The sequence below is a fragment of the Gymnoscopelus microlampas genome (genome assembly GCF_963454915.1).
Source record: "Gymnoscopelus microlampas genome assembly, chromosome: 3".
NCBI classification, from domain to species: domain Eukaryota; kingdom Metazoa; phylum Chordata; class Actinopteri; order Myctophiformes; family Myctophidae; genus Gymnoscopelus; species Gymnoscopelus microlampas.
Genome location: NC_139940.1, coordinates 52380111 through 52396229, shown reverse-complemented (window position 1 = coordinate 52396229; position 16119 = coordinate 52380111). Strand labels below are relative to the sequence as shown.

The 16119-nt window shown below is 39.7% G+C and overlaps 1 protein-coding gene across 1 annotated transcript; it reads right to left on the bottom strand.

The window, feature by feature from the left end:
- Positions 1–796: 796 nt before the first annotated feature.
- dap3 (death associated protein 3) lies at positions 797–15872 on the bottom strand. Its single transcript, XM_084051642.1, has 13 exons — positions 15765–15872; positions 12918–12959; positions 12116–12232; positions 10600–10701; positions 9178–9286; positions 6548–6640; positions 4530–4660; positions 3469–3549; positions 2479–2643; positions 2184–2243; positions 2003–2092; positions 1331–1448; positions 797–954 (listed from the first exon to the last, which is right to left on the bottom strand). The coding sequence occupies exons 2-13, from the start codon at positions 12954–12956 to the stop codon at positions 869–871; spliced, it is 1191 nt and encodes a 396-aa protein (XP_083907768.1). The 5' UTR covers positions 12957–12959; positions 15765–15872; the 3' UTR covers positions 797–868.
- Between the last annotated feature and the right edge of the window lie 247 nt (positions 15873–16119).

Below are 16119 nucleotides of genomic sequence, written 5' to 3'. Positions count from 1 at the left end.
TTCTGACATCGATGAGTGAGTCATAGTGATGATGATACATCAGTGACATCACCAGGGTGTGTATATGAGGCCACTCGCGTACAAGTCAGATCTTCAAACCTCCTTCTTGGTGTCGGTTTACTAATTTCATGAATTTATGCTCATAAAGGTCTTGCTCAGGGACACGTCGACACATTGCTGGCCTGGCCTGGAATCAAACCTGGGACAACCGAGGCCTCCGGCTCCGTAAGCCTTGCATGATGACACACCCGGACCACAAATATTAATTGGCAGTCTGTTATTTACTCAGTTGGACAAGATACAAAAGAATAAAAGCTTATTGCTTAAAGTTTGTAATTAGTTTAACTCACTTGATTGTTTTGCCATCTTTATACTAGATTTGGATTTTTATTTATTTGATGTGGTTCTATTTCCACTTGCATGTTGCTGTTGTTTTGTGTCTGTGAAACACACTGAAATAACATTAAAGCAAGGTACGTATTAATAATGTATTGAACTTGAAGGGCTTAGCTCAGAACAGGCCCATAGCATCAAAATAGAAACATAACAGTAAAACTTCCTGTGGAAATGAGTTTTATTGTAAATATCGGACTGTAGGCTTATCCTACGAACATCATTGAACCTTACAGTGAGTCAGTACACTAATAACTAAGCAATATTTGTTTTAACATGGTAATCCATTCATAAACTTAATTATTTAAATAAAACAGAAAACATTATTCTTTTGTAGGACATTTTATTATGAAAGAGACAATAATCATTAACCATCATAAGTTACGTTTGAAGGACACATTCACACAGTGTGTGTGTGTGTGTGTGTGTGTGTGTGTGTGTGTGTGTGTGTGTGTGTGTGTGTGTGTGTGTGTGTTCAGATAAATGCACTCAGTCTCTCCAGAGCAGCTGGGTTTCTGTTGCTCAGAAAGATGAGTTCCTTCTTCCCTTCTTCTGTTCGACCTGAAAAACACACACACACAAAATGTTTCAGCGTGACTAAAAACATCTACATACACATGTGTCCACACACAAACACTACACACTTAATCAAATTACGGAGATTCTTTATATATAAGTTTCTTCATATAAATTCTTCATATATCAATGTAACAATTCCATTTTATTTTTTTATAAAGCCAAATCTGTCTGATGAATCCCTTAACACTATTTTATTTATTCGTACTGAAGATCTGCTATTTTTGGCATTTCTTCAAATCTAATATTTTGTTAATATAGAACTCTGGTGGTCCACGGACCCAACATTGAAAAACAGTGAAATATATCCAACGTGATAACGATGCTGGTGATGTCATGCGATGATGTCATTGTGACTCACTGTGAGCGTGCTGTAGCCAGCAGCGGTCCACATAGTACAGGTAACAGCTCTCAAACTCCTTCTCACTGTAGTTCGAAACAGACACCGGGATGAAGGGATCCATGTAGTCAAAACCCTCCTGAAAGAGAGAGACAAACACGTACAGTATTAATATACTTGTGAGTACATCAACATTTCATAACGGCAATTTTATGAATGCCGTTTTTAAAAATGCATTTAATAGAGATGAACCCTGATAGACCTGTCACAATTATTAAATAATCGGCTAATTGCAATTATTTGAGATCATCACAATTATTTGGTATAATCGCCATAATTGTTTCCATGTTGAAATGTTCATATCATTTTCATTTCTTTTGGAGAACGCAGATTTACAAGCTCACAATGTCACGTGTTGTGAGCTTGTAGATCAGCTATTTCCAAAAACATTATTATACAATAATTAGGCTTATTCTGGCCATAGTACATTATTTATTTTGATTATTGGTACCTACCAGTCACTTCTTTGTATTTTTAAGTTATTTGTTTATTCTACACTGTGCATTTTTTTGTTTAAAAAGCCTAAAAGGCTTTTTTTTATATGTTCCGATGTTCAAGGCCAAAAACACACTTAATTCGTTAATCACAATTGAATGAAAATGTATTGTCAATGATGGTAACAACCGTACTGACCTCCCCCAGCAGCTCCTGGGGCAGGTAGGCGGTGTTGGGCTTGTAGAGAGACCCCGTCTGGGAGAGAGAGGCTATGACAGCCCCCCCGCACTGAAGAGACAGACAAAATACTCACGTTATTATTATGAAAAGAAATAATTACATTAACATAATATTAGCAGTAGTTTTAATGAACCTTTACCCAGTCATTATTCATCAGTTTTCTGAGGTTATGAACCAGAGTCAGCTCATCTGGAGATACCTGAGAGAGAGCGAGAGACAGAGACAGAGAGTGAGAGAGAGAGAGCTTTGGTTGGTGCAACACAAATGTGTATATTGTTCTTCCTAATACTATTATCATCATCATTATCATCATGGCCTTCAAGATAAGAGAGGGGTGAGGAGAGAATTAATGGAAGTGTGTGTGTGTGTGTGTGTGTGTGTGTGTGTGTGTGTGTGTGTGTGTGTGTGTGTGTGTGTGTGTGTGTGTCTCTCACAGCACTCTTATCCTCTTTCTTGATGCTGGTCCGACCCCAGAGGGCGTTGACCCCGTCCACAGCAACAGCCAATCGGAAGCCCGCGTCCGGCTGTCCGCTCTGCAGCCTGAGTTCCTTCATCAACGCTCCCACGACATCACTACTGCTCTTCACACGAGATATACCCTGAAAACATATGATATATACATCATTACTGCTCTTCACACGAGATATACCCTGAAAACATATGATATATACATCATTACTGCTCTTCACACGAGATATACCCTGAAAACATTTAATATATACATCATTACTGCTAATAAACAATAACATATACCCTGGAAGAAAAAAGGTTATCTAAATAACATTCTTAACGTTTGTGGTCAAGCAAAACAACAAACAAAATAGCCAACAATACAGTATAGCTGCATAGTACACTACCATGCATCGACATAAAGGAGACAAGAAGTGATTAAAGGAGAGAGGAGTGCTAGAGGGTGAGGTGGAGTCTGAAGAGGTGAGTTTAAACCGTGGTGGAAATTGGGTTAGTATACATATTTTTGAAGCAAATTATGTTTACATAAATCTTCTGTTCTGGGGGTCCCTGGCACAAAATAAATTTGTGGCCAAATACATATCAATTTGGGGGTCCTTGGCACAAAAAGGTTTGCGAACCAGTGATCTAAGTGAGTGGTAAAGGGTTGTGGTGTTGGATCATATATTTAATGAATGGGGGTACCATGCCCTTGGTTGCCTTGTAGGGCCATCACCAGTGTTTTGTACTGGGGTGCGGGGAGCAACCTGAAGTCAGTGAAGGGCACGCAAAAAAGTGGGAGAGGTGAACATTTGGGGAATTTGGGGTGTAGACCCAATAAGTAGTGTATCATCTGTGGTCTCTTGGGTGTCCAAGACTTCTGGTGCTTTTCTCTTCTACCAGATGGTTTACTGTTGGGGTGAGAGAGGTGATGTAGCAGTGCCTTGTATGGAGAAAGAGCCACCTGGACTCACCTGGTCCACCAGCTCCCCTAGTGGGCGTCCCTCTTCAGTGAACTCCCTCTTCGTCCACACGTACCGATGTGTCGTCTTCAGCTGAGGAAGAGGCAGGTATCATCAATGTAGAGAAACACACACACACACACACACACACACGTTTGTAGTACTATACTTGTGAGGACATAAAACATTTTGGACAGCAATTTTATGAATGCCATTTTTTTTTTATTCCCATTTTGAACCGAAATCTTAAAGCCTGAGTTAATTAGTTACAAGCCAGTGTTGCGCATGAAAAAGAGACGATATACAAGCTGATGCTACAATTCATTACTTTACTCAAAGAGGAAACAGTCGTGAACCGTGTGAAGCTCACTCCATGTCTTAGGTAGGGTAAGTGATATTTTGGGGTAAAAACAAAACGTGTTTTGTTTTGCTTTGTTAAAGGAGAATTCCGGACTAGCCTTTTCCTTACACTTCTATGATGTTATTATATGCTAGGATGAGTGGTACAGTACATTTTCATAACTCCATCCCGAGTCCACCGCAGCTAAAAACCAGAGTGGACGGTCCATGTGCTAGATCGCGTATTTTTATCACGCAAATCTTTTTCCTTTTTTTTTTTATATCTTACGTTCATAATGAGAGAAACACTGCCACAGTGTTTTTGTCCCAAATGGGCCGCCGTAGTGTTTACGATAGAAAAGTTAAGAGTTATGAAATGTTTCTACCGTACCACTCATCCTAGGATATAACATCATAGAAAGGTAAGGAAAAGGCTAGTCCGGAATTCTCCTTTAAAAAGCTAACGTTCTATTGCTATAGAGTACTTGTTCAGTAACAGGGGTCTTCCCATCTCTCCAGCTCTCTTTAATCAACAGAAGACACATTTTCAGGTGGGGTTGCCAATTTCAGCCAGTCATAGGAGAGAGAAGCCATTTACCAGCTTCGATGTGATAGTGTTCCAGTTTCAATCTTGTCAGCTCATTTCTTAAGTGTCATTACTGCACTTGTTCATCTTTTGTATGCTGCATGAGTTCTCTCTCCTTGATTGGATAATGGTTGGTATCCACGGTTACCTTGGACAGGAAGTGGTCGTTGGTGGTTTTGAAGTTGCGTAGCCAGGTGGAGGCCTCCAGCGGCTGGTCAAAGCGTGACAAGTTGAAGGATGACGCCAGCAGCTCCTTGCAGTTCTTCACCCACAGGTGAGCTGCAGAGTCAAGAGGAAGCAAGATGAACTCTCCACTGCCACCATTAACCCCCATTTAAGCCGGGAACGCATCCGTGTCATTTTTAGATTTCTTTGGGCTATTCAAAAATAGCAGATATACAAGCTCATAGCGCGGCACCGAGTGCCGCGCTATGAGCTTGTAGATCTGCTATTTTTACATTTTTTTAAAACGTGAAAATGTGTGCAAATCTTTGATATATATATATATATATATATATACACACATGGGTGTATATATATGGGTGGGTAATGAAGGCTAGGGTAGGCTAAGCCTGCCCAAATGTTATGCTGGGAAATTCTGGGAATTAATAACAAATCAGTAAAATCAGGCAAAAATATGAATAAAAAAAACTAACCCTAATCTAACCCTAACCCTAACCCTATAACCGAAATAAAGTAACCAAAAACCCAACAGACACTAACAGAATCCAATCAGAAACGCGCACGGATTTCGGCGCCCGCGCGCGGCCGATCCCCAGCCTTCCCAATTGTCAAGCTCACCCGCCGCCTATGTATATACATACATTTTTAAATCAAATCTTTGCTTCCGGCTTCCTAAATTATTATTTAGGGTGGTCCTTAAAAAAAAAGAAAAAAAAAACTATTAGGATTTATAAGACATTTGTAGAAGCGAAGATTTGAGTTAAAAATGTTATACATAGCCAAAGATTTGTTGAGTTGAAGAATTGTTTTTTAACTAGACCATACCCGTCGAGGGATAAGAGCACCCAAAGTATGACCCGGTCAGCGACCACAAACGTGCATGCGCACGTACGTGGTTGCGCATGCATGCATTGCGCACTTGGCCACGCATGCGCAGTAACGTCGAAAACTCCGGCCGTAGAGTTAAACAGAGGTTCGGAAACGCTAATTAACAGCTGACATTTGGGGAAAGTGGAAAAACGGGCGTAGGTGTTCCGTGCACATGATAATGGTCAATGGCTGTGTGCAAATGCAGATCAATTGCTCCAGCCACTGAGGAGAATCGGGCAGAAGAGATTTTGGGGACGCACACACGCACGCACAGACAGACGCACAGAGCATTGTTTAATTATTGGATGATGATAGCCCAAAGTATTAAATAATGGTTTTAAACATCTAAAATGACACAGTATATGAGTTCCCGGATTGAATGGGTTAAAATCGTGAAAGCATCCGTGTCATTTTAGATTTTAGGGTTGGATATTCAGAAATAGCAGATATACAAGCTTGCACATCTGTTTTTGAAAATGTTTTGAAAAACCTTGAAAGTGTGAGAATTACTGATTTAGAAAGCATTTGTAGAATCGGCCTCAGGTCTTTCCTTCTTCCTTCTAAAATAGGCTTTATAATGGTACTTTGTTTCAGATTTTAGACTGCTGTTGATTATTGCCATTGATTGACTTGAACAGGGCAGTGAAGTGTAAACATAAATGTTTCTATTTTCTATATACTGCAGTGCATATGAACACTGTCGCTGTCAGGTGGAAACTGTTTCTTTTCAGGAAGAGTGTGTGTGTTTATTGTTTATTGAATGGATCCCCATTAGATGACGCCAAAGCGACAGCTAGTCTTCCTGGGGTCCATATAAGATGCATACAAAAATAAAACATGGAAAATACATAATTACATTACATTACATTATACAAAAATTAAATACAACACAAGATTAAGATTTCGGTCATGTGGTCTGCTGCAACAAGTGTGTCTTTAACGCCATTTTGAAGGATAATTTATTTTGTATAAGATGAATGTGAGATGGTAACAAATTCCAAGCCCATGTGTGTGTGTGTGTGTGTGTGTGTGTGTGTGTGTGTGTGTGTGTGTGTGTGTGTGTGTGTGTGTGTGTGTGTGTGTGTGTGTGTGTGCGTGCGCGTGCGTGCGTACCGTCAGGTATGTGTAGTACCAGCCATCCTTGTGTGGAACAGTATTGGACAGTGTGACAAAGGGACATCGTCTTTCCAGAGCCCTTCAATCCATCTGATACAAACAACTGCGGTCAAAGGTCACACTCTATAAATACTCTGGGAGAACAGGAAAGGCTTAATGAGGTTTGAAACTATCTGACAATTAAACCACTGATTCAACACCAGCCTTCACAACAGTCAAAAGTACAAGAAAGACATTATTTTTAGAAATTCAAAAAAGCCAAAATATACGTAATGAGGGCTAAATATGGCTTAACGTCAAAAAACCCTAAATAGATATCTTACTTCAACCATTAATTCATGTTGCTTAAGCCACCTTCAGACATAAACACTGGAAAATGTCCGAAGAATCAGGTCGGGACATTGTCCGGTGTTGGCCGGAGAATGTCCGTTTCACTAAACTCACAGTCTTGCATGAATGTTTAACCGGTATCAACAATTGGATGGCACAAAACTTTTTACAACTCAACCCTGATAAAACCGAAATCCTCATCATAGGCCCTGAGATTAGCTCAAATGCAATTCGTCTGTCCCTTGGTCCCCCGGCAACTAATGTCAAACAGTCTGCAAAGAACCTAGGTGTCTTCTTTGACAATCAAATGAACTTTGAGTTCCATATTAAAAAGGTTACCCAGTCATGCTTCTACCATCTACGCAATATTACAAAAATAAAATCAATGCTCACTTCTCAAGACCTGGAAAAAATCATGCACGCTTTTGTCTCCTCCCGTCTCGACTATTGCAACGGACTCTATACCACCCTGAGCCGTTCATCATTATCACGACTTCAACTAGTTCAGAATACGGCAGCCAGAATCCTCACAAACACCAACCGCAGAGCACACATAAGTCCGGTGTTAGCCGCACTGCACTGGCTACCAATTAGGTCCAGAATAGATTTTAAAATTATTTTAACTACTTATAAAGCATTACACGGGCTGGCCCCACCTCATATTTCGGACCTACTACCCCCTAAGGACAATGTGAGATCCCTCAGGTCTTCTGACAAAGGCCTTCTTAAAATACCTAAGTCCAAACTCAAAACAAAGAGTCTGTTGAAGGTTTTAAGAGGATGTTAAAAACATATTTGTTCCGTAAGCATTTTTACCCATGAAGTTCTACCTGACTTTCATGGACAAATTTGCTTTGTTTTAAGCCTTGTTGTATTGTGTTATTACTCTATTTATATACCTTTATACTTTGTTATCATCTTGTTAATTTTGTTTAATCATGCTCCATTGTACAGCACTTTGTAACCTTGTTTTGAAATGTGCTTTATACATTTTTTTTACTTACTTACTTACTTCATATGCATTCACACATTAACGTAAATACTCCGTTTGATAAGGTGAGGGGTGGTGTCTGTAGTAGACACACATTAGCTACTCCCACTTAAATATAACAGCGTGGGGTTGATGCGAGAAATCAAATGCTTTTTTTTTTTTACTTACGAAACATCTTTCCTACCATGGTAGGCCTAACGTAGACAACGAGCTCGGAGCTACGCTACAAACTACTTTTCATCAAAACGAGCCGTCCGTCCTTCGAGCTGGAAAAACGGCACTGATCTTTATGTACAGACAACAAGTGCACGTGTAGCTCTCGTCTACAATTACTAAAGAGACTTTCATGTTTTGTTTAGCTTATGAGCCATTTCATGGAAGTTCGATCGGTGAATATTTCCAACTCAAACGCTAATAAAAAGCAGAATGAAACTGGGTTTCAGTTAACTACTGTATCTCTCTCCAAACACCCCAGGAGGAGGGGGGGGGCTCCACTCGTCGACGTCATCAACACATGAATCGCTGAATGTAAATTCACCAGACTGTCACCGGGTGCATTCAGACATAAAGCAGCTTGAGCCAAACCGGACATTACCCGGATTTAAGTTAAGGGTCCTGCCTGCATAAAATATGTTGTATGTCCGATCCTACTGATGCAACGGGAATGTTGCGTTCATACATACTGCCCCTCCATTTGAACTCTGGAAAACTTCCATAACACAGTGCATGTCTGAAAGTGGCTTTAATGAGGTTTACTTTGGCTTAATGTTGCTTAATGTTGCTTAATTTGACTTAATGTTGCTTAACGATGCATACCGTGGCTTAATGACCTAAACATTACCAAAAAATCTGAATTAAATGTGGGGGACATGCTATGTCCTTACTCATACCAAAATAAATACAAAACTGCATCCGTAAGTACTTGTAATAACGTATAAAAAGGCATGCATTGTTAAGACTATGACACGATTATTTCAAAGTTTTGCCTCATTTACGATTAATGAATTATTTTGCTCATGTTGTGAGCTTGTAGATCTGATATTTTTTTTTATTGTACGCCAGCACTGTACAACAAAGTATAATACAGGGTCAATCAGACTGGTTAATCTATTCTACAAAATATTTTCTTTATGTCGATTTTTATGTATTCGTCCATATACAAGAAAATAAAACACCTTGCTTCTCGATTATTCGGTCGTTGGTTCTAAATATCGGTTTCGATACATTTTCGGTTAATTGCCTAGCTACTACTCAGAACTAGCTAAAATGAGGATCTTGAGGGGTCATAATGGCATTCAAAGGATACACAGCAGGTATCGGAGGGCAGGTTTGCTGTAGTCGGCTCTCTTCAGGTAGGAGATGACCTCTAGGGCAGGCGGTCTGACCATCACACAGGCTTCATTGAATGTCTTCACCTGCACACAAACACACAGGAACACATTTGATGGCTAAATCTTAAGCTTTGGCCGGCACGGCACGACTTGTTTCTAAACCCTTTAAGACCAGGAACGCATCTGTGTCATTTTCAGATTTCTTTTGGGATATTCAAAAATAGCAGATCTACAAGCTTGTACATCTGCAATTTTTGAAAAATCGTGAAAATTTGCTTTCAAATCTTTGCTTCTGGGGTTAGGGTCTTCTAAACGGTTTAAAAAATAAAATAAAAACTTCTGTTGCTATAATATCAGTGGTTCTCAAACTTCTTTCATGTCAAGGACCCCCAAAATGATATGCATTTGTCCGCGGACCCCCCGGATATTCAAAGATTTGCACACATTTTCACAATTTTCTTTTCAAAAATGGCTGATCTACAAGCTCATGGCGCGGCACTCGGTGCAAGCGACACCATCGGAAGAATAGTCTAAAGTATAAATCAGGCTTCAGTGTGTGTGAGTGTCCTGTCCAGACTGAGAGCCATCTTTAGAAATGAGATTTTACTCGCATTTCAAACCAACTAGGAATGTGGTTCAATTGTGACTCGCGTAAATCAGGTTCCTCTTTTAACCTGTAAACCCAATTGAGACAGGTCCTTTATACCAGTGGTTCTCAACCTGTGGGGTCCCCCAAGAATGGCAGTTTAAGACTTTTAAGACCTTTTTAATACCTAAGAAAAGACCATTACTGCATCAAAGGTCATCAACAAACTATACTATAAAAACTGGTCAAACACTGACTAAATAATATAAGAAAGAGGCAATTTCTTTGAAAATAGACATCTACAAGCTCACAACGCCTTGCAACGAGATGTGTTATGAGCTTGTAGATGGGCTATTTTCACAATATTTATCTGTGGGGTCCCAAGTTCAAATATGATTACTTTTTAGTTAAAAACTTTTTCCCGAACTTTTGTTTGTGTCATGATCAGTACCTCCACACACAACACAAGCGATAAAGCGACACATTTTTGTATTATTACTTGCCACGCCCCCACTGCGTAAAGACCTTAAACCATTTAGACCTGAGGCCGATTCTAAAAATGCCTTCTAAAAAAAAAAAGAACTTTCAGAAAAACTTATGGTGCTATATATAGCTTAAAGGGACTACACCATGAATTTTTACTTGTCCTTCTTTTTTGTGTGTTTTTGGTCTCCCCTACCTCTCTTCTATCCCAAAAAATACCCCAGTTTGAACACTCAGGCTTTCACAGCATATCTGGGGTTTTCTGTAAATTGGTCTCAAAACAGGCCAAACTGATTTTCACCCCCCTTTTTTTCTCTCTCTCTCTCACCTGCTGTTGGTAGCGAGGCGGCAGGCCGTGGGGGAACAGGGTCTTGAGGTGCGCGGGGGGCAACCTGTAGTATTGTCCTGCATGTTTCTCTGAGTGACACGCCTGAGAAGACCAACACACAAATACATGGTTTGACAGACATTTTAAATATTCATGTGCATGGGGAACACTTTGAACACGTTTTTGTGGACACAGGCCCTTATGCTGCAACAGCATTCATTCATTTCTTTAGTTTACTGTACAGTAAAAAAAAAACTATCACTATAAAGATTCTAACTCAAGTGGAACTCACACTATTGTAACGACTACAGTGGTGAACGATGTAGTTATAGTTGTAGTGCTTGGTGTGGATTTACATATTTAAAATGTAAGGACAGGTCACGCAGTGGATGGCTGCTCTGTTGCATTTTTTCTGTGCATTTGACTAATATCACTAATCAACTATCTCATTTCAAACGTGCATACTTCATACTACACATGCTCTTGAGTCTTTAACATTCACACGGTCACATATTTATGCCCAAAGTCTTCTACAGTTCACACCGAGCTGATTAAGGTACAGGTTAAGGTAATGCCTTGCTCAAGGTAACGCAAGGATTCGAACCAGGGACCTGATGGTCAGTCAGTCCTTTTAAATAAGTGCATCATTTATCATATTTGTTATGTATACATTCGGACGGGACAGCGCATATTGATGAACATTGCATGCGAATGTAGTGTAAATACACCAAATTTAGCAAGAATGCTAGTTTCAATCCGTAGTCTCCATACAGAAAACCATCAACAAAACAGAATAAAACATTAATGATAAAAATGGCCTAGTTTTGACCTAAAATACAAGGACACCAAAGAACACTAGAGAAACCTACATTTTAGCCTATTTAAAAAATGTTCACAAGATTGTCCATGATCCATTTTTCTAGTTGGACACTCTGTCTGATTTGCATCTCACAATCCCCTCTGGTCACTTGTGCTCAGTGGTGGAAAAAGTACTCAAATTCTTAACTTAAGTAAAAGTATCAATACTGCAATATAGAAATACTCCGTTACAAGTAAAAGTCCAGAATTCAAACTTTACTTGAGTAAAAGTACAAAAGTATTGGCATCAAAATATACTTAAAGTACCAAAAGTAAAAGTACTAAAATGTTTGAAAATAGCAGATCTACAAGCTCGGCTATTTTCAAATAGTGTATATGTATGTATAAAATAGGGCTAAAGTGGTTAATGTATGTTTTATAATATCATAATTTATATCTGAAAAGTAACTAAAGTTTTCAAATAATTGTCGTGGAGAAAAAGTACAATATTTGCCTCTGAGATGCAGTGGAGTAGACGTAAAAGTATTGGAAATTGGAAATACTCAAGTACAGTACAAATACCTCAACATTTTACTTGTACAGTACTTAAGTAAATGTACTTAGTTTCTTTCCACCACTGCTTGTGCTGAACCCCCCTATCGGGGCTTCAGTAGTGCGGGTCCACTGAACCAGAGCCTCTGGACGCTGTACTACTTACCGGGTCAGACTCCTGGGTCCTGAATACGGACAGAGGTTCCTGTGTGTGCTCAGACGCCACAGCCAGAACCCCTTGCTGCTCACACAGACCGGTGTGTATGAGCCGGACCTGTGCTGCCTGCACATACAAGAACACAACAAACATCATGTATCTGAGAAAGTTGTCTACCTGTGACCAAGAAAAACTATCCTCATGAACTGGAAATCAAAGGGAAACATATAAACATTGCTCACTGGAAAAACCTAATAACAGACCACATATCTCTGGACACTTAACACGATAGATTCCCTCCCCATCTGGTCCGGATTTCTAAATTATCGTAATTTCATGACCCAGTGATTTTCCTTACTGTATGATTTTGAAAATGTATGTATTATCTATTTTTTTTCCTCTTATTGTCATTTATGTCACTTGTAGGCTGCACTAGCCTTCCTGCTTTCGTGTATAGAGGGGCGGGTTTAAAATCAGCGCGGAGAGAATGCGCCTGATCCCATTGGTTCAGCGATCTGTCCGTCAGCCCCCGCCCCGTCAACACAACATTACGAGCGACGCCCACTGCACTCTGGTTGGTTGGGGAAATGAAACACTTCCTATACCGGGTACACCGACGCGCTGGTCCAGGCTTTTATTTTTTAGCAAAACTAAACAATAAAAGCCTGGAGATCGAGGCTACAGTATGTCACTTGTGTCTTGTTATGTCATTTCACCAATAAATTAAAAAAAAGAGAAACATTTTGTCAATAAAAACAACAATCAATGAATCGATCGATATTAGATGGTTCTGGGGTGTATTTTAACTCACCGTTGGTCTCAGTCTGAAGAATAGTTTCTGTAACGCCATGTTCTGGAACACAGATCATCAATCATCAGTTATTATGGATCATGTAATCTATAAAGGCATATCTGATATTATCAATAAATGAATAACCAGGCTACAGCTTGTCTTCTGAGGCTCAATTCATACTCTGCTATGCTTTGTTGTCGCTCTCCAACAAGAAGTGATCTACAAACTAACAACGTATTGTTGTTAAATCTTGTCGACGAGAGCTGTACTATTTAGTAATTGTAAAACACAAGAAAATTAATTAGAAAGGCCAGCAAATTTGTCATCGGACCCACTGGTAGGAGCTCCTGTGCATACATCTCTGTGCCAAATCCTGTCTGTGCCTGCCCTTGTAATGTCAGGTGTTCAGGCCCCTAGTTGCGGACTCCGGCATTGCTACCTGGCCCCGACACACATCCACAACTGAAGAGAAAACTCATGCACAAGTACAGGTGTGATTGAGAACTGGGAAGAATCAAACAATTCAGTGGGAATGAATATAACGCGCGAAACTGCAAGGTATGTTGGCGAATGTTTTCTGTGGCGCATGGTGCATGGTGGCCTGTCAGACATCACACAGCAGCATGCCTCAGGAGAGCAAGATTCCTGTATTGTCACAACACAGAACACCCTAGCCCGCAATCAACTCAGATGCGATCTGGCATCTAGAGTTGCAATACCAACCCTTGACAGCCCATTCATCGAAACAGAGAAGTCCTATCTGATTGGATTGAACTACGTTAAACTCACCAATATTGCAGCTGTAAGGAAAGCTGGGATTATCCTCTTTGTACGTATCTGTCAAGTTTTTGTTTCATGAAAATCCACCGTAGACATGTTATGTATTGGAAGCGAATACATGAGCTACTTTCTGTCAATACATTCCGTGCAGGTGATTATTCTTCGAAGTGTTCGTGTTTAGAAACACGTTTTAGAAAAGGTTTTCAATAACGCAACGTCATGCTGCCTCCTACATTATGTGCGATTTTGAAACAGGTGGTACGCACTACGCAGGACCGTAGAGTGATTTCCAACGAGTGCTTCCAAACTCCACCACTTAGAAAAATAACCACCTACACAGAATGTATTGACAGAAAGCTCATACTACGGTGGATTTTTATTAAACAAAAACTTGACAGGTACAAAGAGCATAATCCAAGCTTTCCGTACAGCTGCAATGTTGGCGAGTTTAACGTTGTTTAATACAATCAAATGGGACTTTTCCATTTGGATGTATGGGCTGTCAAGGGTTGGTATTGCAACTCTAGATTCCAGATATTCAAAATAGGATCTTAAGAGTTGCTTGCGACTAGTGGCCTGTCAGACATCACACAGCATGCCTCAGGAGAGCAACATTTCCTGTATTGTCACAACAAAGAACACCCTGACCCAAGCAGCAGTGTCACAGGTAGGCCTTTCTTTATCCCTGTCTGATGTATGTATTTACTAGCAGAGATGTCAATTCTTGCCACCTGCCCTATCAATCTTGGCCCCTGGCCCCCTGATGTAGGTACTATGCACTATGATGATGTGATTTGTTTATTAGATTTTTTTTTTTCCTAAGTTGAATAAAATAAAATACACACAATAAACATAGTCCCCATGTGAAGTGGAAAACAATGCATTTTGCATGCATCGATACAACTCGATTAATAGCGCAATTAATAGTTCAGGGAAGAAAAAAAGAAATCTCATATTTAAAAATATTTGTGGAGATTTCTGTGTATTGTCTGAGCAGCTAAAGAGCTAATCTGAGTTCCCAGAACTTTTCGCCAGCTCTCGCATTTTACTTTACTGGAGTATTTCCAATTGTATGTTACTTCTACTACACTACATCTCAGAGGCAAATATTGTACTTTTACACAACTACAATTATTTGAAAACTTTAGTTAATTTGTAGATTTTGATTATTATTACAAAACATACATTAAGCACTTCAGCCCTATATTTCGGCCATTTCAAAATAGCCAATCTACAAGCTCACAATGTGTTGCATCGCAAGGCATTGTGGGCTTACTTTTGGTACTTTAAGTACATTTTGACGCCAATACTTTTGTACTTTTTTTTTTAAGTCAATGTTGAATCCCGGACTTTTACTTGAAACAGAGTATTTCTACATTGCAGCATTGATACTTTTACATAAGCAAAAAAATGTGAGTACTTTTTCCACCACTGGCTATAGGCAATAGGCTCTATTCACAGCAGCCATATTATGAAGACATTCACAGGAGTTACCAATGATACTAATGAAGGCTCTGTTCCATTCTGGTCAAACATAGTCAGGGTGCTGATATTGTGCATGTTGGCTCACTGGAAACACTCTGTTACACCAGTGGGTCTACAGTTGGGGTCCAGGGACCCTCATGGGCTTCCAAATGGCCCCTTACATGTGTGTAACTCTGAGAGTGTACAAATTACGGGTCCATTTGGTTCCATTTGTACACTCTCAGAGTTATGGGGCTCGTGGAAACCACTGTGCTACACTAAATGGAACAGAGCCTTCGTTAGTATCATTGGTAACACCTGGGAAGGAAGTGATAATATGGCTGCTGTGCATAGAGCCTATAATAACAATCCGTGCAAATTGATCATGCTGATATTCCATCCATTCCTTCAGATTGTGGGCTGAAGGTTAAGACACTGACAGTACAATCTAAAACAGATATTAATAAATGTAACCCTATCAATCAATATAATCGACAGGAGAGAGGGGGTCCCCTTTATTTCTCCATATTTGAAGGTGGCAACCTCCCGAAAATAGCCAATCTATCGTCATGAGCTTGTAGATCGGCTATTTTCGGCAAGCGACAGCGTCGTTGTGCTCACCTTGCGTGATCAGTGGTGCTGTCAGTGTCAGTGGATCTAGGGACGGCAGAAAGTCACACAGTGTCAGTGAGGAGCAGACACCATGGGGGTCGCCATCTTGGATCTATCGAACAACATCAAGAAGGGGTTACGTCACGTGGTGTTTACTTCCAGGTCTGTCCGTGTCAAGGAGTATGTCGAAGAAGGAGAGGTTCCATAAAAAATAAATACCATACATTTCATTAATAATAATAATAATAATAATAATAATATTAATAATGATAATAACAATAAAAACGACAATAACAAAACAACAATAATAATAATAATTATTATTATTATTATCATTATTATTATTAATAATAATAATAATAAT

Excerpts from the sequence above, each read along its gene's own strand:
- dap3 (XM_084051642.1), bottom strand. The coding sequence starts at position 12,956 with ATGGCGTTACAGAAACTATTCTTCAGACTGAGACCAACG. Across the intron at positions 3,550-4,529 it reads ACGACCACTTCCTGTCCAAG|CTGAAGACGACACATCGGTA; the intron begins GTAACCGTGGAT and ends CCTCTTCCTCAG. Across the intron at positions 1,449-2,002 it reads CCCAGGAGCTGCTGGGGGAG|GAGGGTTTTGACTACATGGA; the intron begins GTCAGTACGGTT and ends TCTCTCTTTCAG.